General features: G+C 41.1%; 1 protein-coding gene across 3 annotated transcripts in view; it reads right to left on the bottom strand.

Moving 5' to 3' along the window:
• Window positions 1–27,408, bottom strand: part of LOC149215203 (origin of replication complex subunit 4-like) — a 357,971-nt gene that overhangs the window by 311,137 nt on the left and 19,426 nt on the right. For 2 of the 3 annotated variants that reach the window (XM_089392542.1, XM_089392544.1), the window contains exons 2-5: window positions 21,458–21,635; window positions 20,999–21,089; window positions 20,847–20,903; window positions 20,469–20,516 (exon numbers count right to left, since the gene is read on the bottom strand). In XM_089392542.1, the coding sequence (XP_089248668.1) occupies window positions 20,469–20,516; window positions 20,847–20,903; window positions 20,999–21,089; window positions 21,458–21,582 (321 nt within the window). In that variant the 5' untranslated portion in view covers window positions 21,583–21,635. Of the gene's footprint in view, window positions 1–20,468; window positions 20,517–20,846; window positions 20,904–20,998; window positions 21,090–21,457; window positions 21,673–27,408 lie in introns of all 3 variants that reach the window. The other variant, XM_089392543.1, reaches the window with a different exon arrangement.

Here is a 27,408-nt window from a genome sequence, read left to right as displayed (position 1 = left end):
GAGGTTGATTTTATCTGCAGAAGAGGTCGAGTTTCCCAACAGTGCGAATTGTTTCAAAGAGGCTGAGTTGTTGGAGCAAGGAGAAATTTGCCAAAGTGATCAATTTGCATAGGAGAAGCCAAGTTTGCCAGGAAAAGTCAAATTCTAGAGGAGGTTGAGTTTATTTCCAACTAGTGCGAGTTTGCCACTGACGGTCGAGTTGTCAAGATCGCACATGTGGACCAGATCGAGGCTCTAGAGGAGGGTTGAATTGGATTAGAGGGGTCGAGTTGTCTCCAGGAAGCCAAATTGACTTGCAGAAGTGATAGAAACAATTTTCCGAAGGTTTGCTTATTTATGGCAAACGGCTGTAATTTTTTCAATCACAAAATTTTGTTGAAGAATAAATAAAATACTCATCTACATAACTGGTTTTCCCCACACTAGGGTTTTTCCAAGGACATTTGTCCAAAAATATCGATGTTCATTATTTGTGTGTGCGCAATATTTTCTCAATTCTTATGGTTTATTTATTTTTTGTGAAGTTGCAGTAGTGTTTTATTCAATATTTGCCGCAAATAGATTGTTGAAGACAAATAGTCAAATTTGATAGGTGAATAATAATCGGTAATTGCACAAGTATTAAAATTTCTTATTAATTTTATTAAAATCCAATGAATGTCCACAAAAGCAGGTCAATGGGACTAAAGGATACATCTAATACAAGTAGAATGTGGGAGTGCAAACGCAACTCCTAGAAAATGCCAAAGTTAAATCTAGGATAAAAGGATAAAATGAGGTAAAGAAGGATACAACAATATGATAGCCTCATAGGCATGCATATAATTGGATCAAAGGCCCCCGATGAAGTAGAAGACTAGGTGAATAAGTCCAAGGTTGGAGGTCGATGATGTTAAGAATGGCTGAGTCTGATAGTCCACATTAAGGGGGGCAACACTGGCATTGGGCATGTTGTAACAATCAGTGCCTCCTATTTGTGCCCCTCTTGGACAGTGGAAAGGAAAGTCCTCGAGGAAGGTCATATTGGACTAGGGGCAAAGGGAAAAGGGACAACCCCCAGGTGAAGCATGGGCACAAGGATACAATCAAGAGCGGTTAATCATCCAACTAAACATGTGATTCAAATTAGAATGCCCTTAATATTAAATGAAAGCACATGATTACAAAAATTGTTAGCGTACCTTATAATAGATGACCCACATTCCTTCAAGAAGTATGTTGGGTGAGGAAGAAAGCATTGACAAGACATATATGGAGACCACTGAGGCATAGCCATTTATGGATCATCTAGGGCTGTTAACTATCAAGCTGATCAAACAAGAGAAAACTTTCCCCTAAGGGTTATCCACTTGGGTGGGTAAAAGGCCCTTTGCCTACTTGATCCAAACGAGGTCAAGATGCAGCCAATACAAACCCTTATGCTTCATCATGTTATTTGGACCTACAACTGAACCAATCAGCAATGTTGTTGAGGTCTAAGCAACCTACTAGATGGGCACACACATGGCAGGGGCCCACTGTCACCTTGACCCAAGCCCCTGTTATTTAGGTGCAAAGCCCCCTATCAATAAACTCAATATTCCCTAAGGTTTAAGCTTGCAAATGAAATAAATCAATAAATCAGAAGGCAAATACCCTTATGCCAAAGCTTTGCCAGAATGCGAAGTTGATATCCCCTTAAGTCTACACCATTGGTTTATGTCAAGGGAGTGAGTTTCGTCCAAGATGGAAATCACCCCATTATTGCTTAATCCTCTTGATGACTTTTACAAACTCTTAGGAGTGAACTCTCCTCGAAGTAACGTCTCCAACCATCGATCTTTGTGTGCGGTAAGATACAATATCCAAAAAAAATTGAAGCTTCCTGACAAGATAGTTGAATTGCTTATAGATCAACTCGCCTGTAAAAACAAGAAAGCTCAAATGGGGTTGCCCCAATTGATTCTTTCCACATGACTAGGTAGCCCCTTACTGGCAAAAATCATGTCTTAGAGTAATTTCATTTATCATTAAGATAAATTAGATTTAATTAGCTCCAAAACATATATCAAAAAAAGAAATAAAGACAATAATCATTCCACACAAATTACAGATAAATTATACAAGGGTTTGCAAAATGTGAGCTCTTAATTATGATAGCACTTATCTCAACAATACAATGAGGGGAGGCTAGCCTTTTATAGAACAATTTGCAATGGCTAGTTTTGACTGCTCAAAATAGTAATTTACTAGTCATCTAAAAGTTGGAGACTTAGTAAATTTCTATAAAATATTACAAAAAAAAGTCATCCACCCACTAGGGGGTCAACTGGGACAAATTTTCGCAATTTAGCTCAAGACACCCTATGCTCATGGTCCATGATGGTCAACAGTCAATATAGTAAAGAATAGTAGCTCAACATTCCAATTGGTCACACTTGAAGAATTCAACTTGGTCTTTTGGAGGAGAAATTCATCTTCTAACGATTATTTTTGAGTTGACTTTTCCATTTAGTAATTCGACTTAGCCACATGGAAGTTGAAGCTCCAATGCCCTTAACTTTCTAAGAATATGGCACCTAGGTATATGCTGAAATTGGCTTGGATCTTAATTGGGTATCTCTCGAAATCGTCATATCTTGAATGGTCTTGCCACATCATCATGCCCTATGCTAGACCTCTAATGCCCTTGGGAATTTGGAGAAACCAAGACATGGTTTTTGTTCATCTCATTTTATAAACCAATTTTGACATATTTCCCCAATTATACCTCATGGAAACCTGTCCTCCCACATCATCACATTAGGGGATATTTAGACTTTAGCACTCTAGACCTAAGTCAAAAGGTGCAAGTTTGACATTAAACCAACATAGATCCATCTTAACTCTGAATATATCATGCATCGAGAGGGATCAAATCCTTTGAGGTACAAACATTTTCCTCATTTTTTCTATTTAAAAAAAGATTTCACCTTGATGGGCTTGATCACTCTCGACTAATGATTTCAAATCCCTCGAGGTGAAAACTTCTTTTTAAATAGGGAAAATTTGAGTAATGGTTTATTACCTCAAAGGATTTGCTCTCTCTCTATATATATGTGTGTGGGTGTGTGTGGGTGTGCCACATGTCAACTCCATTTTCAGCATGGAAGGAATTACACATCTCCCTCATACTAAGAAGCACACCATTGAAACACTTTATCGAAGATCCATCTTAACTCTAGCTCTATCATGAGTCAAGAGGGAACAAATCCTTTAAGGTCCAAACATTTTCCTCTAAATTTTTCAATATAAAAAAAAATCACCTCAAGGGACTTGGACTTGATCCCTCCCAACTAGTGTTGCACGAACGCCCCCCCCTCCCCGATCTAAACCAGGATCCACGGTTCGGAAATCTAGAACCACGGATCGGGCAGAAAATCGCAATTCCTGGAATTTCAAAACCATGTCGACCTGATCCGTGATTCAGAATTTCCGAACCATGGATCCAATGCCCGACGAGCGGTTCCGCGCGGCTGACCTAAAAAAAAGCCCATTTTTTTATTTATTTTTTTGTTTAACTTGAGTCGGGAGTGGGTTTAGGTTGAGTTAGGGAAATGATAGATGAGGATAAAGCTTAGTTCCTCACTCTTGTATTCTTGGAGAGCTTGGAGAAGAGAGGAGAAGGGAGGCTTGAGGAGAGCTTGGAGGAGTGAAGGAGGAAGAGCTAGGAGCATTGAAGGAGAAGGAGCTTGGAGAAGTAAAGAAAGGCTTCCATCTACAAGAGCTAAAGAGGTAAGTGCAAACCCGAAACTCCCTCATTTTTCTGTCATTGTTTGTATTTTTATCCTCCCTCTCTTACTCTTTCCCATTCTTTCTTTTTGCTCATTTCATTGCAGGTTGTCCATCTATAGTCATATTCCAAAATGGTGTTCTTTTGGCTTATATGTATCATTCCATTTTTGGTTTTCATGATGGCAAGGGGAGTAGGAATAGAAGGGAAGAAGAACAAGAGGATAGTGGTCCCCATATGAGTGACCCAATGAAGGGTTTGAAAAGGAAGAGGATGAAAAAAACATTGAAATGCTAGTGGGGTAAGCTACATTGACACCCTTCTAGAATTACGTGACCAAACTTGAAGGGGGAAAAGGTGGTGGAGGCTATAATTTTTTGTGCCCTAATGGTTTTCATGGAAGAAAACTAGATAGTGGTTCATATACCCATGTAAGGAGGCATCTTTGTGGGGTGTTGGACAGTGATGACAAAAAGGTTGTCGTGGGGATAGCAATTTGCCCAAAAGTTTCAGCTGAACAAAGAAGAAAATACATCCAAATAGAGGAGATTGCACAACAACAAAACAAGAAACAAAAAACTCATTATGAATCAAGGGCAACCTCTAGATTTGGTAGCTCATCTCCTCATGGTATTTTTGCAACCTCTGGAAGTAGAAGAGCAATATGGGATTTCTTGAATGTCGTTGGGACGGATGATGTGGATGGAAAGATAATCTAGTTTCTTTGTGCTTGCAGTGTACCATTCAATGCGCTTCACTCTCCCTATTCGCATGATATGGTTAAGGCCATCAATGAAGCCCCAAAAGGATACAAGAGCCCCAACTATGAGAAAGCTAGAACGGTGTTATTAGAAAGAGAAAAAGCAAAGGTTCAAAGAGCTTTGACACGTTTTACAAATGAGTGGGTGGATTGCAGGGTATCCATTATATCAGATGGGTGGACAAATGTTAGAAACCAACATTTGATAAATGTTCTTGGTGTTTCTGCTAGTGGTGCAGTATTTATTACATCTCATGACTTCTCCGTCAGTGCAACTGCCCAAAACATTACAGATCTCCTATTGCAATCAATCAAAGGTATTGGTCCTAATAATGAGGTTCAAGTGATCACTGATAATGAAGCAAATTGTAAGGCAGCAGGAAAAATTACTGAGCGTACTCATCCACACATCTTTTGGTTTGGGTGCTTGGTGCACACATTGAACGTTTTGATGCATGATATTGTGAAGCATAAAGATTGTGGCTGGATTAATGAGTTTTACAAGAGAGGGAAGCAACTCACTAAATTTATCACAGGGCATACAAGGGTAAACTACTTTTATGGCACTTACTCCAAGTTGCAGTTGCTTGAACTTGCAAAAAAGATTTGCAAGTTATTACCTCACCTTTGGGCGACTACTGAAGGTGAGACAAGCTTTAACTATGTCATGTCCCTTCTCAAATACATTTGTAACAGGGTGCTGCTATACAATTTTGCACATTTTTGGCTAAGGAAGAGAACCCATCATTTTCGACTTAGGGACTTAGGAGGCAATTCAACTTTATTTGGTTGCTAGTGGAATGTGGGGGCCACCCACATGGGAGTTCGAATTGGCACATTCGAATAGCTTGGATGGAAAGTCAAATAGGTGGATGGAGGGGCCCACATGAGGCTAGTGAGGCCCAAAGAGTTATAAGGAGGGAGCAGCTCTCGTTTTGGATTGATTTTGAGACCTTACAATCAAAATTTCTTGATTGTTCGTTCTGTTGTTTCGAGCGGGAGATTCAACCTCTACTTCAGGGGACCATCCATGCCCGCCCTAGAGAGGCAGTTCCATAAGTATTTCAGGAGTTTCGGGAGTGTGTTACAGCACTACCATTCAGCCACAACAGGGAGTGCGTATTTCTGCTAGCTGGAGAATACGTAGGGGGAGTTTGGAGCTATCAGTGATCAAGCATTTGCCAGGAGAGTTAGAGGATTGGGAGAGCAGCAAAGGGCCAGCCTTTCTTGTGAGTTTTGGAGCCAGCAGAGCCAGCATCCCAGCAGTTCAAATTACTGGGCTTGGGGACAGCGCAGAGGGCCAGTCCAGCAATTTCGTGGAGCTAAGGAGTAGGTGCCATAGGCCGAAAGCCCATCTGGGAAGTCAGGGGATTGATAACAGATGCCAGCCTAGCACTTTGGATCCATTTCCGAGAGGATTAACAAGCAGATTCTAGCAAGCCAAGTTTTGCAGTTGCAACTGAAGCTAGGCTCCAAGGGGGTCGAATTTCAGAAGTCTAAACCAGCCAAATTTATTCGTGGGTTTTTCTGAGTTTTCTGAGAGGAGTCCATGGTTAAAATTTCATAATTTTCTGGATGTTATTCGGGCCTGAATCTAAATTCTTATAATAGGGCGAATTGTTAATTAGTTGGGGAATTCGCACCATTTTGTGGGTTCGATTTTGGTTTGGAGATAGGCCAAACCCTTTCTGGGTTTTTGTGGGTTTTGGTCAAGGAGATTGAGGTTAAATTTGCAGCATTTACTGAGCATCAAAGGTAGAGTTTCTTGCAATCCCTCATCCAGCCAGCAGTGTAGTTTCCTGGGCAGCGCAGGCATTAAAGGAGCAGTCATTTCCAGCATTTAAGATCATTGTATTATCACCCGAGTTCTATCACGCTCGCCATTGAGGCAAGCCTAGGTTCATTCCTCCATACTATTGTACTTGCTCCATTGATTAATAAAATGGCTTAGCTGGATCTTACTTCTGGAGTTTTTATGAGCATTTGCTGATTGTTTAAACTTTATGCGTTGTAAATCATTTTTGCTTTGCATATCACTGTTTATTTAGGTTTGGAACATTACAGTGGTATCAGAGCCTAGTGGGAAAGACTAGAATCAAACAACATGGCAGTCACCTGGAATGAGGTGGTGAGGATACAACAAATGATGATTGATGTGGGGAAGAAGTTGACTCATCCTCAGTTGGGAATCCGGACATGATTGCAACTGATGTGGAGTTATTGGGTGAGAACTAGAGGGCATACCAATCATTGGGTTATGACATTCAGGCGTCCCTCTCTTTTTGGGAATTCTGTGAACTAAGGGGTATGCACAAACCAATGGAGATTCAGTGGGATTTTGTAGGGATGATGAGAAGTATTAAGGAAAAAGATGAAAGAGTAGTTGAAGGGGCCATGGTTGGCAAGGAGACAGTTGAGCATACACCCATTGATGAGGCGTCATCCATTGATGAGGTATTCGAGGTTGAGACCGAGATCTCAGGTGATAACAATGCACCACGAGTTGATGAGGTGCCAGAAGACAGCTCCGCTGTTGTTGAGGAACCGATAGGGACAGAGGGGCCTCTAGATCTATGACGGAGTTGCCAGACGACAATCGCCTAGAGTTGACTGGTGAGCATATCGTGCATATTGGGTTGTCTATGGAGGAGCAGTCGAAGGCTCATGTCGAGCCCGTGATGGAGGAGGATGTGCAGCCATCCCTTGGGCTAGCCATGGATGAGGGGCAACATAAAGGTCGTGTGTTGGGTTTTCGACACAGTTCACTTCAGAGGCCCACTAGCAGGGTCTATAGCGTTATCAACCCACCCTTATGTGTTAGATTGAGGGAGGCCGAGTTGTCTAGACATACCCGAGGGGGTGGACAGGTTAGCAAGACTGAGCTAAGCATGATACCACATCAGCTTGGAGGGCTTGTTCCTTCCACAGAGGATAACACATTCGATCTCCTCCTTTGCAATTGGATGGCGAGAGGTACTGAGTTGGTACTCGATGGAGCAGGTTAGGTGGTTGGATACATCCATGGACACATGTCAACAGAGGCCATGGATTACCAAAGGGGCTTGAGGGCCAGACTGTTTTTGGGATCCAAGTGGGATTTTCCATCACATCATAGAGTTGGTAGGTGATGGTAGTAGCTACGTGATGGACTTGACGCTTGAGTGCACCCACATTTTCAGAGCCCCAGTAAGCACTAGTGACAAGATGGTTTAACATGTGAGCAGACATATCTCATGAGTTGTCTTGGCATATTGATGGTGGGTGGAGTCACAGGGTGACTAGCTTACTCTGGCAGGAGCTGGTAGGAGGAGGTGGCATCAGCAGGCTAACAGACAGGGCATGGTATGGAGAGAGTGCACTCTTACTAACATATGGGATGCAAGGGTTATTGAGGATAGGCGCAGTACTATCATTTTTGTTAGCATGTGGGGAGTCGGGCTGCTCAGGTCTTTCAGAGCAGATGGGGGGATGTAGCCCGCATCAAGGAGGGTGTACTAGCAGAGAAGTGGATATTTTGGCCCATGTAGGATACTGTATGTTACAGGATGGTATGACAGTGAGCAGTGGTACACAGGACTACATAAGTTATGTCATAGGGTCCAGTGTTATGTAGAGGGATGCAATCTGATGCATACAGACCCAATGTTAGGCCATAGCATCCAGTGGTGTGCAAGACTATGGAGCGAGGAGCAGGGGCTTGAACAGAAGCATGGAGATGCAGGATGGTGTGTCGTAGTGTGTTGGAACGCGCTGTGGAGTGGGAGTGCCTCACATCGCATTGAGTACATGCAGGGAGTGACAGGTACAGTGACACGGGCAGGACACAGGCCAATACAGGATGGCATAGCCATAGCTGAAGGTATCCAGCAATGTACAAAGGTAGGCCGCGGTGTACAATGGCATGTCCAGGAGTACTGGGATGATCGATGGTATGCAGGTGTGTATAGTGTCACACAGCAAGGTCTTGGAGTGTTGCCTCCAAGGCGACCCTTGAACGGAAAAACCGGGCATACCTTCGGGCATAGCTCACCCAGGATCGACAGGGACACAGATGAGTGATACTCGATGGTATCCAAAGAGTTTCACACGCCTTACCCTCCTCTACATCCCTCACGAGCGCAGTCGATTTTGTTGTCGACTTTCTGCACTCTGGGCATGAGAAACGAACGACGAGGAGCTCACCCGAGATATTTGGGTGACACTCAGCGCACTAGGGGGAGAATTTTCAGCAGTGGCATTGGGTTGGTGCGTCAGTTGACAACCACAGGTTGGGGGATGAGGTGATCATCTACAGGGGTGGCATATCGTTCATCACTGAGCCTACGTCTAGGGAACTAGTCACGAGGGAGACATGTGTCACTCTTTTCTCAGGACATGTCGGGACCATGCATGGGCAGAGGATACTGGGCACGACTGAGGTAGCTTCCTAGTATGTGTCCGGGCTCAAGACCTTATATTGGCACATTATCGAACGAACGGATGGCAGACCCGGGGGAGATGGTTGGCAGGGACTAGAGGGATCCACGTACCCTGAGTCGATTACGAGTATCGGATACCCATCTTTTGGTTGCATTCAGCGGGTAGCTCTTTGGCACACGTGACTTCCAGCAATCATTGTCACTACACAGTGGCAGGCACAAGGCAGCTTAGCACGCATCAGATTAGCCCACGATATATGGAGCCTATATAGTGATCACATGCATGGACTAGAGACGAGGGCCAGATGGATTCCACCGGTTGACAAGGCTATGCTGCAGCAGGTCTGGCTATGGGATGCAGGAATTCAGCTGATCAATAGGTCACTCATGATGAGCAGAGTCGTGGCAAAGAGTGATATAGTTCGCTCTTGGGATGACACATGGGAGTTGAGAGAGGGTTTCATCATATGGGGAGGCAGACATTCCCTGTTGCTGCATAGGTTTGGAGTTAGATTTGAATGGGTAGGCCTTGGTGCCATGGAGATGCCCAGGCAAGATGTGTCTCACCTCTTACAATATTCCACCATCGAGTTCCAGGAGAGGAGGATACTGATTGCGCACGATGGGGAGTATGACTTAGTCAGAGTAGAAGAGCGTCAGCATGGTGGCACCACTCTGGGACTAGTAGGGAACTGGGGCATCACAGCTCTTCACAGCTCAATAAACTTTAGGGATGCGTCGGCTATTGCAGGGGGAGATCATACAGATCTTCCATTGGGCTTTAGCGAGTCACTGATGGAGCAGGGGACTTCTGGTACTTTCACCAGGTAGGATAGTGAGTGGAGTGAGGGGAGCTTCATGTTGGACAGGATTGCCTGGGATCCTGGTATTGAAGGATTCTTTCATATCAAGACAATGCAGAGGTCAAGCATGATCCAGTGGCACATCTGGGACCCTGGCACATTTTGTAATGACAGTAGGGAGCAACAGTTAGAGAGGATGCTTGCTCGAGCATTGCATGAGGACAAGCGATTTTTGGTGCATTGGAGGAGTTTTTCGGATGAGAATGCCACCTGGGAGGGTGAGCACATTTTGGAGCACCTAGCTTTGAGATTGCTTGAGGGCAAGCAACATTTGGGAGGGGAGGATTGTCGTGTCCCTTCTCAAATACATTTGTAATAGGGTATTGCTACACAATTTTGGCTAAGGAAGAGAACACATCATTTTCGACTTAGGGACTTAGGAGGCAATCCAACTTTATTTGGTTGCTAGTGAAATGTGGGGGCCACCCACATGGGAGTTCGAATTGGCCCATTCGAATAGCTTGGAGGGAAAGTCGAATAGGTGGATGGAGGGGCCCACATGAGGCTAGGGAGGCCCAAGGAGTTATAAGGAGGGAGCAGCTCTCATTTTGGATTGATTCTTACACCTTGCAATCAAAATTACTTGATTGTTCGCTCTGTTGTTTAGCTAAGTCAACCGGTTGTTTAGCCACGAATCTCTCGAGCAAGATATTCAACCTCTACTTCGGGGGACCATCCATGCCTGCCCTAGAGAGGCAGTTCCATAAGTATTTCAAGAGTTTCGAGAATCTATTACAGCACTACCATTCAGCCACAAGAAGGAGTGCGTATTTTTGGCTAGCTAGAGAATACGTAGGGGAAGTTTGGAGCTATAAATGATCAAGCATTTGCCAGGAGAGTTAGAGGATAGGGAGAGCAGCAAAGGACCAGCCTTTCTTGTGAGTTTTGGAGCTAGCTGAGCCAGCATCCCAGCAGTTCGAATTACTGGGCTTGGGGACAGTGCAAAGGGCTAGTCCAGCAATTTCATGGAGCTAAGGAGTAGGTGCTACAAGCCGGAAGCCCATCCAGGAAGTCAGGGGATTGATAACAAAGGTCAACCCAGCACTTTGGGTCCATTTCCGAGAGGATTAACAAGCAGAATCCAGCAGGCCGAGTTTTGCAGTTGCAGCTAAAGCTAGGCTCCAAGGGGGTCGAATTTCAGAAGTCTAAACCAGCCAAATTCCTTCGTGGGTTTTTCTGGGTTTTCTGAGAGGAGTCCATGGTTAAAATTTCAAAATTTTCCGGATGTTATTCAGGCCTGAAATCCAAATTCTTATAATAGGGCAAATTGTTAGTTAGCTGGGGAATTCGCACCATTTTGTGGGTTCGACTTTGGCTCAGAGATAGGCCAAACCCCTTTTGGGTTTTTGTGGGTTTTGGTCAAGAAGCTTGAGGTTAAATTTGCAGCATTTTCTAATCATCGGAAGTGGAGTTTCTTGCAGTCCCTCTTCCAACCAACAGTGTAGTTTTCTAGGCAATGCAATCATTTCCAGCATTTGAGGTCATTGTATTATCACCTGGGTTCTGTCACGCTTGACATTGAGGCAAGCCTAGGTTCATTCCTATATACTATTGTACTTGTTCCATTGATTAATAAAATGGCTCAGCTAGATCTTACTTCTGGAGTTTTTATGAGCATTTGTTCATTGTTTAAACTTTATGCATTGTAAATCATTTTTGCTTTGCATATCGCTGTTTATTTAAGTTTGGAACATTACAAACTAATATGGTGACCTCTAAATCATGGGAGGAACTTAACACTGATAGAGATGATGTTAATGTAGCCAAGGACACTATTCTTGATAGTTACTTTTGGTCACAGATTAAATATGTTTTGCAATTCACCAAACCAATTTATTACATGATCAAGTTTGCAGATTCATATCAACCAATAATTGTGGAGGTGTATGAGCAAATGGATAGCATGTTAGGACAGATTAAAGACATTGTTGAGCCTAGAGATATCACCTTATACAATTATATTCGTATAGAGGTGGAAAATGATGGGATATACTAAGCGTTCCATTGCATGCCTTAGCATATGTTCTAACACCTAAAGATTATCATCGATCATGGCTTTCAACACCAACACTTGGGGGAGGAGCAGGAAAAAACCACACCTAGATCCAGAGGTTCTATCTGGTTATATGAAAGCATTGGATAAATTAGTCCCTGATGAGGAGGAGGTTGCCATGGTACAGAAACATTTGAGCAACTATACACTTAGCACTGGTCCATTTGGGAACATGCATGCAATTAGAGATTGAGAGCATTTTTCTTCTCTTCAGTCGTGAACATGCATGGAGGTGTTACTCCACTTCTACAAACTTTGGCATTGCAGGTGCTATCACAAGTGATAAAAACTTCTTCTACAAAGAGGTGTTGGAGCTCTTACTCTTTCATCCACGGTGTTAAAAGGAATAGGTTAAATTTAGACCGGGCAGAGAGCTTGGTTTATGTTCACTACAACTTGTGATTGTTGTCCCATTACTCTGATGATGCAAAGAATAATAAAGACCTTAAGGTTTGGGATAGAAATCCAGAGGATCCCAATTTGGAGGATGGAGTGTTGTGATTAGAGCAATTGGAGGATGCTCTTATCCAGGATGATGATGATCGAGTTGAGATGCCACCCCCATCCAATCCCTTGTTTCCCAAGTTCCATGCTTCAACACCAACAGCAGGGGCTTCACCTTCATCAATTCCACAAGCACTGCCACAACTTCCAGAGCCACCATCTTCTTCATTACCACCACGTGGAGGCTCACGTCTTATTCGTGGTGGAAGGAGGAGAGATTAGTAGATATATTCACAATTTACTACTTTGTCATAGATTAGACTTATAGACTCTTGTTGTGAATTTGAACCTTTTTTGTCTTACTCTACCTAGTTCAATGTGTACTTGAGTCATGGTGGTGACCAAGTGGCCTATTTTGTAAACATTATTATTTGAATTTTGGACATGACTCATGTTGACAGTTGCTCACTTGCTAGATAAGTTACTTGAATGTTTGATGATTTTATCTTCTAAATGTTTTATGTTTTATGATATGCTTAAAAATTTGATTTATGATTGTAATTGCTAGAATCTAGATGGTTGATTGTTAAAATTGGCAACTAGGACCAAACTCCATGTGGGTCTTCTTATTTATGGCAACTGATATTTTTCTTGGATTCCTTTCATCGAGAGGTGTAGGATTGATCTAAAGATCACCCGATTCCGACATGTATTCATGGAGATATGAGTTTATTTGTGTTATGGGACAATTTGTCAAGGTCGGCCAGCAACCATATTGCCCCCACTTGTGCTCAACGTTTTAGTATAAAAAGAGGTGGCTTGCTAGTCATTTGGATACACACTCTTCTTGTGATCTCTTCCTCTCCACTTGTCTTTGGGTTTTGGTGGGAGGAGAGATCCTAAGAGACAATGTTGCCCTAATGGAAGAAGCCTTATGGAGAAAGCTCTACGCTATCATGGAGAAGGCTAAACGCTGGTATGAAGAAGCCCTAACCGCTGGCCTAATGATGCCCTAATGCTGCCCTAAGGAAGATCATATCACAACCATGGAAGGAGATGCCCTATAACGTTGTCAAGAAGGTGAATATGCAGCAAGGAGGCCTATATGCTAAAGTGAATTCAACGTTGTCCAAAAGAAGCCTATCTGGCCACTACCCTAACCCTAGACACAGTCTTCTATCCGCAATCTCTGAAGAAACTAGGCCGCAGTTTAAGGAGGGTATTTATGAGCCCTAACCGCAATCATAGAGATGTCTCTCCATATGTTGTTCAAAGGGTCCTCCATCCACTGTGCAAAGGATAGGTCTACACGATGCTCAAAAGGAGACCTAGCCGTTGTTATATGTGTGCCCTTGTGACGGTCTGGATACACCTTAAATGCTAACCTTATCCTGTAGCAAAAGAGAGACTCCATGCATCCCTAACCAAAGAGATATAATATGCAGCAAGAAGAGGATTCCTATAAGCTAAAAAGAGGAAGTCTTCAATAGCTCTAGATGTAGTCAAAAGGAAGTGTATTCAAACATGCCCTAGCCACAGTCATACCACAGCCAAATGATGCCTAATCTGTCCGTTGTTTTGGACAGGGACAGTGTCCAGCTTCAAGCATATGACGTGAAGTAGAGTGTTGAAAGATGTGTGTTCAGCAAGGCGTGATTGGACAACATATGATTAGGGCTGTGTTGACATAAATGCAAGTGCACAAATTGTTGTATGTTGCAGACTTTGATTCAGATGGATGGAGAAAGGGGTAAAGGCAATAAACAGTGAATGTAATCACTGCATTGAAGACCTGTTGAAGGGATCTGCAACTATAGCCTAGCTGCTCTGCTAGGCTGCAAGCCATAGCAAGCAGCTAAGGCTGGTGAGTGTAAATGGTTGCAGCATATTGGATGCAATATGTACAGCAGCATGTATGGGTACAGCAGTGAGTGGTGTAGCATAGTGCATAGTGATTGGTACAGCAGTGAGTGGTGCAGCATAGTGCACAGTGATGGGTACAACAGTGAGTGGTGCAGCATAGTGCACAGTGATGGATACAGTGCAGCATAGTGCACAGTGATGGGTACAACCATGATTGGGTGCAGCTCAATGATAAGAGAAGCTTAGTGAATGGGTGCAGCATAGTGACGAGTGCAACATGATGATGAGGTGCATCATGGTGATGGAGTCACCTTGGAGGATCAGTTGACGCAGTATGCCTTCACCTGAGTCCAAATCAGCTACCTCATGCGACATCTTCTTAGAGAAGATCTCTGCTCTTATTTTGATAAGTCAAAATGTTGACTTCTGATGTATATGTACTATCTCTCTCTCTGTTGAACTATTGAAGAACATATAAGAAGAATTGATCAAGGGTTTCCCCACATTGGGGTTTGTCCCTGGCTGGCGCCACATCTTGTGTCCTCTTGTCTTGGCTTGTTTTCTGATGTTTATGTTTTTTTTCTATCTGCAATTTACTATGATGCTGATGTGATTGCTAATCTGGAATAGATATTGAGCTAAATGGAAAAATTGAAGTAAATTTTCTCTAATCATAGAACATACTTAAAATTAACATATTATCAGAGGTGAGGTGAAGACAAAGCCCAAGCACGAGTGAAAGACAGTTGGAAAGGATAAAAGGCTCAATGGGTTCCTCATCCCTCTTCAAATTCACCAAGAGTGAAGTCGAAGCAGAGAATATTATCTGAATTGAGCAGCGGAAGCATCTGATGGCCTACCTAAAGATCACTTCAATGGGAAGTCTCGATCTAAGGGTGGAAGGAAATGCAGATGCCTTGCTTGCAATAAGTTTGGCCATTATGCGAAGGAGTGTCCAAATAGAAGGGACACATCACTTGATGATGACAACAATCATTCCAGGGGCATCTTCAAGGAATGACAGGTACAATGGCAAAGGAAAAAGGAATGCAGGTCATCAAGGAAATGGTCAACTCTTCAAGAAAGCAAAGAACTCCAGGTATGAAAAATCAAATGTTGTTTAAAGAAGTATTATCTTATATTGGCCCTCTCCACTACTTCTCTTCCAGACTCTTTGGGAATCTGGCTTATTGATTGTAGTGCTTCAAAGCACTTCATCGAATAGAAGGAAGCTCTCTCTAATTTGGAAGAGATGGAAACATTCGTGGGGATTATACTTGGAGTCAATGCCACCTATCCCGAAAAGGGTGTAGGCAATGTTACCCCTCAATTGAATGAGGCTAACACGATTCATTTACAAGAAGTTCTTTATGTACGTAATCTCAAGAAGAACCTGGTGTCCATTTCGGCAATGGAAGTTAAAGGTTTCAAGGTGGCATTCATCAATGGAAAGGAAGTCCATTGGGGACCATGTTGTGTGACACATCTCTTCCATGGCACCGGAGGGTTGCTCATCTTCATTATAAGACCTTACCCGATGTGAGTCAGATGGTGACAGGGATGCCTGAATTCAAGAACAGCGTGAAGGTACATATCCAAGATGTACTGAAGGAAAACTTACAAGGGGACCATTCCCCTCATGTAGCAAGACCTTAGATATGGAACAACCTGAGGGGTTTGAGATTCATGATTGGGAATCTCAAGTATGCAGGTGGAAGAAAGCTCTCTATGTTTTGGAGCAAACTCCCGGGGCTTGATATGAGAGGATTGATAGTTGTCTGATGAAGCTAAGATTCACTAGGAGTGAAGGCGATCCAAACCATTGCTTGAAGGTTGTAGATGATAGACCTCTCATACTGGCACCTTATGAGGACGACCTTTTTTTGATAGCTGCATACCCTCTCATTTGCAAAAGTAAGCGGGAGTTGGATTCCAGATTTGGAATGGTGAAATGCAAGCTCGTGACTACCTCGATGAAGCCTAACTTTAAGAAGTTATGCGGTAGTGATGTCGGACCTGATTTGGGAAATTCCTGTGAGTTCCATAAACTCATACTAGCATTGATGTTCTTGGTGAAGGGATCTGCAACTATAGCCTAGCTGCTCTGCTAGGTTGCAAGCCATTGCAAGCAGCTAAGGTTGGTGAGTGTAAATGGTTGCAACATATTGGATGCGGTATGTACAACAGCATGTATGGGTACAATAGTGAGTGGTGCAGCATAGTGCACAATGATGGGTACTGCAATGAGAGGTGCAGCATAGTGCACAGTGATGGGTACAGCAATGAGAGGTGCAGCATAGTGCACAGTGATGGGTACAACAATGAGTGGTGCAGCATCGTGCATAGTGATGGGTACAGCGGCAGCCATGATTGGGTGCAGCTCAGTGATAAGAGCAGCTTAGTGAATGGGTGCAGCACAGTGATGGGTGCAACATGATGATGAGGTGCAGCACAGTGAGGTGTAGCATGGTGATGGAGTCACCTTGGAGGATCAATTGAAGCAATATGCCTTCACCTGAGTCCAGATCAGCTACCTCATGTGACATCTTCTCAGAGAAGATCTCTGCTCTTATTTTGATAAGTCAAAATGTTGACTTCTAATGTATTTGTACTACCTCTCTCTCTGCTGAACTATTGAAGAACATATAAGAAGAATTGATCAAGGGTTTCCCCACATTGGGGTTCATCCCTGGTTGGCGCCACATCTTGTATCCTCTTGTCTCGGCTTGTTTTCTGTGTTTATGTTTATGTTCTATCTGCAATTTACTATGATGCTGATGTAATTGCTAATCTCGAATAGATGTTGAGCTAAATGGAAAAATTGAAGTAAATTTGCTCTAAGCATAGAACATACCTAAAATTAACATTGATGCTCGAATAATTAATCATTGATGTATAATGGAATCATGGATGCCATATCTATCTTGATTTATGTAAAAATATGCATGTTTTTAAGTCTTCTACAGCTAATTTGGTATTTGGGATGTTTTTTTAATATAAATGCAAAACAATATATATATATATATATATATATGCTAGATGCTTCGTTTCCTATATTTTTGGGAAATGATGCTTCTGCGTACCCGCTTCCAAAAAACATCCCCACTTCGTGCAACATTGCTCTCGGCACGTGATAGATCTAGAGTTAACATGGATCTAAGCTAGTTCTTAATTTGTTTGTGCACGCACCACATGTCAACTGCATGTTCAACACAAAAAGAATTACACATCCCTCATGCTAGGATGTAGAAAGCACCTACCGTTTTTTACTTTTAGTTACTTTATATCTACATACACACACTGTTGGAAACACTGAGAGAGGGGTGAACCTGTATTTGTTTCAATTGTTATTTCTGCCAGTTAAAAATTTTATCACAAATTGAACCAGAACATAAGAAATTAAAAAAAAATGATTTTATTAATCAAAATGATGAGGACTCCAATCCTCTTGTAAATCAGGCTCCAAACTGTACAACAATATTTTAAATTCTTAGGGCTCCAACCTTGAATAGACCCAAGCTCCTACTAAGTCAAAATGAGGACTCCAATCCTCCCAACAACTTTCAAGCTCCAACTTGGTCAACAAACATCCCACCAAGCTCCAACTTGGTTACCAAACAAAATTTACAAAAGACTTAGTTTGAAATGTTTCAGGACTTCCTTCAATAAACAGTCTTCAAAATCTCCTCAAATGTTCTCCAAGAAATTCTTAAAAGTCTGCTCAATTGATGCCTCAAAACTTCAAGACTTCAAGACTTCAATCTGCTCCAAATGATGTTTCAAAAACCTTGACTTCCAGACTTCAAATCTGCTTAAAACAAAACCCAATAGGCTGCTCTCAATTAGGTGCAAAGAACTGTTCATCTAATGTCACAGGTTTGAAGTTCAAATATTTGAAATCTGCTACAAGTCCGAGCTTCTTAAGGTTTCCAACAACTGTTACGAATCTGCATCAAATGCTATAAGCCCAAGTTCAAATGTTTGCCACAGATCCAAGTTTGTAATGCTACAGGTGCGAGTATACCGGTGGACAGATATGTAAATGTAGGTCCAAGCTTCAAAAGATTATCACAGGTCCGAATTATAAATGTTCCACAAGGTAGGTCCAACCCTCAACTAGTATCTGAACTTCTTGCAACAAGTCCAAACTCTGGTCTCCCACTGGTTCGAAGATTATTTTTGCTACAAGTCTGAGCTTTCTGAGATTCTGCCCACAGATCGAGCTTCACTTGACCCAGGTCCGAAGTTTGTTTTATTGTCCACAGATCCGAGGCTACTGCCGTCCACAGGTCCGAGGCTACTGCTATCCACAGGTCAGAGGCTACAAGGTATTTACAGGTCCAGTACTCTTGTTTTATTCGCATCCGAGGTCTTCACAAAACAAATGAGGTAGATTAAAACCCAATCACAGAAAATGCCAAAAAAAAAACTCTTCAACTCTTGTTCTTCCTAGCATCTCTTAGTTCACGAGTTGTGAACTTGCTTTGCTCCCGGTCTGCTCGTCTATATGTTCTGAACCGAGTTGGATAATTGATTGGATGATCTAGTTGCCAATACATAGTAGTTCTGTCATGTTGTGAAGGGACGTGTTGAGCCGACTTGAGTAGCAGGCAATTTTATTTGCATATTTTATCTTCAAAAATCAAAATCTCCACAATGACAGGGAGTTAGAGGGCGAGTGAATGCTTGTTGGAAGGAGCTTAAAGCTCTCTACAAGTTGGTGCAAAAAAGAAATCCAGATCTTGTCTCTATTGTCAATGGTAGCCATGTTTGTTATTAGGATTTCTTTTAAGCAGCTGGGTTTTGATCAAAATGCTAGGGCTTCATACATGATTTTCATCCATTGGGCCATGCATCAACAAAGTTGGTCGCCATATTGACATCCATGACTACCTTATCCAACACACACATTAAGTTGATTTAAAATTATTTTATTTAAGGTGCACATTGAAATATTTTTTTACTATTTTTTAATGCCATGTGTCAACTCCAAGCTAAGTATGAAAGAAACTACACATCTCCCTCATACTGAGATCTAGTAAGCACCTACCATTTTTTTACTTTCAATTACTTTATACCTACACACACATTAAGTTTATTTAAAATTATTTTACTTACAATGGACATTGAAATATTCCTTATTATTTAGTATTTGTTATAAAATCCAGTGCGTTAACTATGAAAGGAATTACACATCTCCCTCTTACTGGGATGTAGAAAGCACATATCCATGAATAAGAATTTGTTTGGTTTAAATTACTTTATACATACATACATATATATAAAGTCGATATAATATTCTTTTAGTTAAGGTGGACATTGAAATATTTCATTTATGGTTGATACTAAAATATTTCTTTTGTTATTAATTTTCTTTTGAATGCCAGGTGTCAACTCCATGTGGAGCACAGAAGGAATTACATTTCTCCCTCATACTAGGCTATAGAAAGCACCTTTCGACACAACTACAGATGCAACAATTCAAAATGTAGTTATTTTATGTTAGAAAAACATGTTTAACTTCACTAAAACATAGAAATTTTATGGCATACATAGTTCGCATATTTATTAAGAAACCAAAAACAAATGAAATATTTTGTTCAATTCCAAAATACAATAATATATTGTCATGTCACATGAAAATGAAGGATCAATAACCTCCATGATAAAAGTTGTTTCATGTTTTCTAATTATTCAACTTGAAGACTGAATGTAACTCATTTATCTTGTCTGGCATCCCGATGTTGGTCTTTTTATTTATTTGATCTAAACAGCAATCTCGAAATTTTATGGACTGAAAAACAGTAATGGCACGTTCATTAGAGAATTAAGTTTCCCAGTATCATATCAATCCCTTCTATTGTTTCAATTTTTTCAAATCTCTGCAGTTCTTCTTGCTCGACATCAGTCACTAACAGCTTCTTTTGGTTTCAAATCTAATTGAAATTAACCTATCTTGTTTTTTATTGTTTATCACATTTGCATCTAGCTACCTGTAAATCCATTCCACTAAACATTTTATTAACTTTAAAATTTGGCTGACCCCACATTCTGAAATGTCTGATTGTAAATTCTTACTCAAGAATTGTTAGTCCTTATATTAACCGAAGACCAAATGCATTTTGGCGATTTCAGTAAGTCCTCCATAAGGTTGTTTGAAGGAAATCAATCAAAACAACACAAAGCAAATAAGCATCAATTCACAAGTCACTAGGTATTGACTCAACCAACTTCAATTTGCTCATAATACCAAAGCATTTATGGACTACAAAATGTAGGTCAGACATTAGGTCATTAAAAGAATTTCAGATCTCACCTTCAGGGCACAGCGATCTTCACTATGTAGTAGGCCATTTAGTCTAACCTGAATTGGCTCCACCAAAATACAACCTGGTTAAATACACTAAGCTAGCAGCAACACAAAGTAAACATCTTTTTAAGTCCATGATTTTTCAATAGTGGCATCACAGATGCCATCAATTCATCCTTGTCAGCCTCTGTAAAGGTCCAACTATACTAAAGATATCCTCCTTGTATTTAACCTATTCAAACTCGATGTTCTGCAATTGAAGGGACTATAATTACAAAAAACAGATTTCGGTGACAGCGCTTTAGATAAGCCAACTGAGACTGTTGCAGAAATTCACTTAACATGAATGTTAGCAGCAGGAAGCCCTAGTTTTTCAACACTTACAACAGAGATCATATCTGGATGTTGGCATTGCAATTCTTTCAGAACACGCTCCAATACCTTCAGCCATAGAAAACAAAAATCAGCTTCTAATTACTGCATATAACAACATATAACAAACTTTATTATAAGTTTAAAAGATATACAGCATTTACCATGGACTTGCCGCATCCTCTTGGACCAAGAAGCAAGACTGAATTATTGCAAGTATTGGTTACTGTGTTTGACAGCAGATACTGCAATTTACTGAAGGTCAAGGAAAATGCAAATTAAATAGCGAGATTCAAATGCCACATTGGTCCCATGTAAAGTACAAAACTAATTGCCATTATTTAAGGAAAGAAGAAAATATATTAATGCATACGGGTAACCAAAAGTAGTCAATAGGAGTGGAAGACCAACAGATAACAAATAATAATCAGTGGAACAGGCAGAATGATTGTGACTAAATGGACAAGCAAATATATTAGCCCCCACAGATAAATAAAAGTTATAAGACAGGGACATCAACAGATAACATAAAGCACTCAAAGAAACTAATAGTACATGGAAACATAATACAAGAACAGAAACAGCATAATGCATATGCCTAAAAATGTCAATACCATAATTACCTGTAATTTTCTGCAGCATCAGGTAGTAGGAGCTGCAGTGAAGAGTTATCACAGAGCCTACGTCGGAGAAGTGTCACAGCATCTTCAATTGCTATTCTATCAAAAGGTACCTTCACGTGCTCCATTTGAAGTCTTACAGTTATTTGCAGCCCCCAGTAGTGTCTTTGATTATACCGAGCTGAGCACCAACGAAGAAACCATCAATTTTATGTCAGCTGACAATAAAAAGAAGAGGAAGCATTCAAATGGATATCCAGTCTGAAAATCTGATACATGAAGTTATGACATTCTACTTATTATTTCTGAATTCAGACTTTATTATACAAAAAATAATTGTACAAAAGTTTGTTTCACATCAAGAAGTAAAAATAAAAAGCTGGCAATATGGTCAGAGATTTAAACTCGTTCACAGCATTGAACACAATCATTCAAACTATTAGTTCTGTCTATTTTATTAGATGGCACAAATCATTGAGTCGCTTAAATAAATATCCAGCACTTGTTTTATTAGACCGAAATTTTAATGCTTTAAAACTTACATACAGAAGCACTGAAAAAAAAATTCACTCAGAACAACATAAACCAGGAAAACTTAAAGGACATCTTAGTGACAAAGCAGCACCAAAACATGTTCGCCTAGAAATACAAGTAGACTGACTAGATACAAATAGAATGTGGCCCAGCCACAGGGAAGATTTCAAATTTTCAATATTAGTGAGATGAATAAGTATTTAGCACTTACTTTATTCGGTTGAAACTGCGATGCATGAAACTTATTGATACAGTGGCACTGATAGTGACAGTCATTGAAAAAAAAGGAAGAAAAAGCTCATGAGCAACACTGTAAAAATAAACTATTCCCAACCAACACAGAACATTCCAAATCCAGTGTTATCAAAGCAAGCAAACTATATAATAGAGAGAACCACATTTTCTGACATAGTGGTAGATATGTATCAGACGACTTAACTGTTGTGTGCAAGTAAACTGGTGTGTGATCCTCAAGCTTATTCAATAACTTTTTATGCAGAGAAATAAAATAGATAACCATGTTGATAAAAGTAGCTCAAGCAGGTACTTCTTGTTGATCTATGGTAGCTCGGGAGGTATTCCACACTAGCTTGGTGCCTTAGCTTGTGGAAAACAACAATCAGCCTTATAGATGCTTACCTAATTGGAGTAACTGATTATTAAACTCCTTCCTAAGTTTTAACTTACGAAAAGTACATTTGATGCGTTATAACTTGAATTCAACTGTTGACTTATTGGGCCAAAGTCTAAGGTTATGGGGGTAAATAATTTAAGTGACCAAGATCTAATCTGAGCCATTGATCTCAAGAGTTGAGATGAGGGATGATCTCAGCCCTGCATCCCTTTGGAATGCTAGAGTTTGGATTAGGAGCTCTAGGGAGTTTGATATAAGTGATGTACACGAGATGAAGGCACAGCATTGAGAGAGAAAACCAATAAGGGCTTGAGAGAGCAGTTCAATTTGCTGAGAGAGTGCAACTTGTTGGTGGAAGATGAAGGGATTTGCAGAGAAAAACCTCAGGAGCCAAGCCAAGTGAAAAAAGTCCGAACAATTCAGCACAGAGGCAGGGCCACATGAGCAGAGATACAAGCATGTGAGTTGGGTGACGCTGGCCATGTGTAGGGTGACACACACACTACGTAGTACAAGATTTTCCCTGGGTTTGGTGAGGTCGTACAGCTTGCTATTTGCTGTGGGAATTTCTTCCTCTGGAGCATTATAATTCCTGTAAGAAAAGTCCATACATTCCTCAGCCAATGAGAACAAATCCATAGTTGGTTTTCCCCTTTGTGTTAGAAAATCAGAAAGGCAGACAGATTCTCTTATGTTGATAATTACTTGTGATCTTCTTGTATTCTTATTAATTTTATTTATATTCTTCATTTATCTTCTTTTCATCAAGCAATCATCAAATCAAAACATGAAGATCAACAACACTAGATGTAGGCACTCAGCGAGGGCTAAAACCCCTTTCTAGGGGAAAACCCAGTCAAAGTCTTCCACTAATCAAATTGAGATAGACCAAGACCTCCTCCTCCACCAAATCAGTCTTCCAATATGATTCAGCAAACTTCAGTAGACTCTTCTAGTGTAGCAGCTACAGCCCAGCAATAATCCAGAATTTCAGCCCAGCTACTCCAGAATTCCAGCCCAGCTAAAGTAATGCAATTTCGGCCCTTCCAGCAACCCAACAACTTCGCATGTGTGAGACAGAGAGAGAAAAGTCGACTTCTTATGCTTGACAAAGACTCCCTTATCCTTCACTAGGATTTCCTTCCTCTTCCTTGAATTTCGCACCCTTTTCTGCCTCCAACAACTGCAAATCAAACTTGTTGATGATGTCTACCAAATGAGTCAAGTTGCTGCCCTTTTATAGTGGTTTCTGCCTCTCTAATTAGGCCGACTTGTCCAGGTTGAGGTCAACTTGGTGGAGGAGGCCTAAATGACCTATTTTACATAAAAATAAATTTCTTTATTGATAGATGAACCCAAGAAGGGTCTTTTACATGATGACAAGGACTAGGATTCCTAACATAAACCCTAGAAGCCTAAAATGGAGGTTTTGACCTAAAAACCATTGACCCAAGCATGAAACCCATGCTTTAATAAGTCAATTTCTTTTATAACAATTTTCTTTCTTTCTTTTGACAAATACAATTATGAAGACAGACACTAGTTACATTTTTCAACACCTTGTGGGTGTGAAATTTCCACGAATGCAATAAACTAGAATTTAATCTTCTATCTAATGCAGATTATTTGTCTTCTGAATTATTATTTGGCAAATAACGATTAAATCACTCTTGCATTCTTCACAATTAAAAACGTTGAGGAATATAAAACTGGAACTGAGAAAATATGCACACACACATGAAATTATAACGATTGTTGTTTTTGGACAAATGTCCTAGAGAAATCCCAAAGGGGAAACCAGTGCAGTAGATGAGGGTTTTATTATTATCTTTAGCAATTCAAGAGTACAACGATCTGCTTGCCTTTCGGGCAAAGCTCTGGCAATATCTACTGACAAAATAATCTGGAGACTCCCTGTCTCCTTCTACAATCGATTGAACCCTCTCTCCCAGCAACTTGCACTTCCAAGCTATTTGCACTACCTGGTTGGAAATGTGTACGAATGCTAATAGAAAATTCGCACAACCCTGGAATCACCTTCCTACAAGTCATCCTACCTCCCCCTGCCTCTGAAACCCACTTGCTATGCCTCCGGGCCACTGATCTAGCAACTGGCAACTAAAACGCAACTCCTCTAGCAACTCGCACTATGTTAAAATTAGCAACTAGCGCCAAACTTCATGTGGGTCATCTTATTAATGGCAGCTGATATTTTCTTGGATCCCTCTCACCGAAAGGTGTAGGATTGATCTAAAGATCATCCGATTCCGATAAGTATTCATGGAGATATGAACTTATTTGTGTTATGGAACAATTCGTCAAGGTCGGCCAGCAACCAAATAAACCCCACTTGTGCTCAACCTTTTAGTATAAATAGAGGTGGCCTTCAAGTCATTTCTACACACTCACTTGGGATCTCTTCCTCTCTACTTGGCTTTGGGTTTTAGTAGGAGGAGAGATCCTAAGGGATAATGTTGCCCTAATGGAGAAAGGCTCTATGTTGCCCTAATGACGAAACCCTAGTGCAGTTAATCAAAGAAGGTTCTACGCAATCCTAGGAGGAGACACCTCTACGCAATCAAGAAGGGTTCTATGTTGTCTTAATGGAGATGAATTGCCCTAGCCGCAGTCAAATCTAGGAGCTCAAATCAGTTGTCAAGGAAGGGCTAATGCTGCCCTATACACAATCTTAAAAGGAGGTAGATCTTGCCTTATCTTAGCCGCACGTAAGGGAGAGTCTTAGCCGCAGGCAAGGGAGAGATTTGGCCGCAGTCAAAGGAGAGCTCTAGCAGCGTTAAGGTGGAGATAATCTGCAATCCAATAAAGGTGCCCTAACCACAGTCTAAGGAGGCCTAATGAGCAGCAGGAAACGCCCTAATCCACAGTCCAATCAAGGATACCTAGCTGTTGTTTTATCTACAATACGCAGCCCTTATCAACAGCACAAAGAGGCCTATCCCTATCTATGTTGTAGGTGACAGCATGTTAAAATAAACAGTTACAAGGCATGAGTTAAGGACTGGGAATTCATTGTCATAAAGAAGCAACAGTGAAGTTTGCTCTCTAGGTTGCATGTTATCTCGTGAACACATAACAACATCTTCAGTCTGATGTATGGCATGTCAAATATATACATGTTGCAGTAAATGGAGGATAGTCTTGTGGAAGGCAGATACAGCCTTCCCTTAGAGGATAATTGCAGACAAATCAAGGCAAACATTGTGACTGTTAGTTGACTGCACTTTGGAGGAGTCTAGTTGCTCTGCTAGGTTGTAAGCCATAGCAAGTAGCTAAGACTGGTGAGTGTAAATGATTGCAGCATATTGGATGCAATGATGGATGCAGCATGATGAGTGCAGCATTGGGTGCAGATCAGTGATGAGAGCAGCTCAGTGATTGGGAGCAGCACAGTGACAGGTGCAGCAGTATGAAGTGTACAGCATGGTCATTAGGTCCAGCACTGTGATGATGGGTGCAGCATGGTGCAGCACAGTGAGGTGCAGCATGATGACGAGATGCAGCACGATGACAGGTGAAGGAGTCACCTTGGAGAATCAGTTGAAGCAGCTTGTCTTCAACTGATCTCATGTATCATCTTCTTAGAGATGATCTATGCTCTTATCTAGATAAGTCAAAGTGTTGACTTTTGTTGTAAATGTACTCTCTCTCTCTCTCTGCTGAACTATTGAAGAACATATAAGTGATCAAGGGTTTCCCCACATTGGGGTTTGTCCCTAGCTAGCGCCACATCTTGTGTCCTCTTGTCTTGGCTTGTCTTCTGCAATTTATGTTTTATGTTCTATCTGCAGTTTACTTTAATGCTAATGTGATTGCTAATCTAGAAAAGATATTGAGCTAACTGTGAAAATTGAATTAGAACATAACTAAAATTAACATGGTATCGGAGCTGAGGTGAAGACAATACCCAAGCAAGAGTGAAAGAGCAATCACCAAAGACAATTGGGAAAAGACAAAAGGATCAATGGATTCCTCATCCCTCTTCAAATTCACCAAGGGTGAAATTGAAGCAAAGAACATTATCAAAATGGCGCAACGAAAGCTTACGATGGTCTACCTAAAGATCACTTCATTGGGAAGTCCAAATCTAAGGGTGGAAAGAAAGGCAGATGACTTGTTCAACCATTATGCGAAGGAGTGTCCGAATGGCAAGGACACATCACTTGATGATGATAACAATCATTCTAAGGACATCTTCAATTATCAGAGGAATGACAGGTAATACAGGTCATCAAGGAAATGGCCGACTCTTCAGAGAAAGCATGGACCCCAGGTATGAAGAATCAAATGTTGTTTATGATAAGATAAAGAAGCGTTATCTTGTATTGGCCCTCTCCTTCAGATTCATTGGGAATCTAGCTTATTGATTGTAGTGCTTCAAGGCACCTCATCAGATAGAAGGGTGCTCTCTCGAATTTAGTAGAGATGGAAACAATCGTGGGATTATACTTAGAGCTGATGCCACCTATTCCGAAAAGAGTGTAGGGAATGTTACCCCTCAATTGAATGAAGGTAACTCGATTCATTTACAAGAATCTCTTTTATGTACCTGATCGCAAGAAAAACCTGGTGTCCATTTTGGCAATGGAAGTCAAAGGTTCCAGGGTGGCATTCATCAATGGAAAGGTACGTGTTTGAAAATAGAATTTTCAAAAGATGCTTTTACTCATGGGTTCAGTGTTGGCAATTTGTATCAAGTTGTAGGAAGTCCATTGGGGACCATGTCAGTTGACACATAGCACCGTAGGTCTGTGAGTCAGATGATGAC

Source organism: Pinus tabuliformis, chromosome 1_1 (genome assembly GCF_031772625.1).
Source record: "Pinus tabuliformis cultivar Carrire ecotype Pingquan chromosome 1_1, CPIR1, whole genome shotgun sequence".
Taxonomy (NCBI): domain Eukaryota; kingdom Viridiplantae; phylum Streptophyta; class Pinopsida; order Pinales; family Pinaceae; genus Pinus; species Pinus tabuliformis.
Note: the sequence above shows the minus strand (reverse complement) of the source record. Positions and strands in the feature narration are given on the sequence as shown.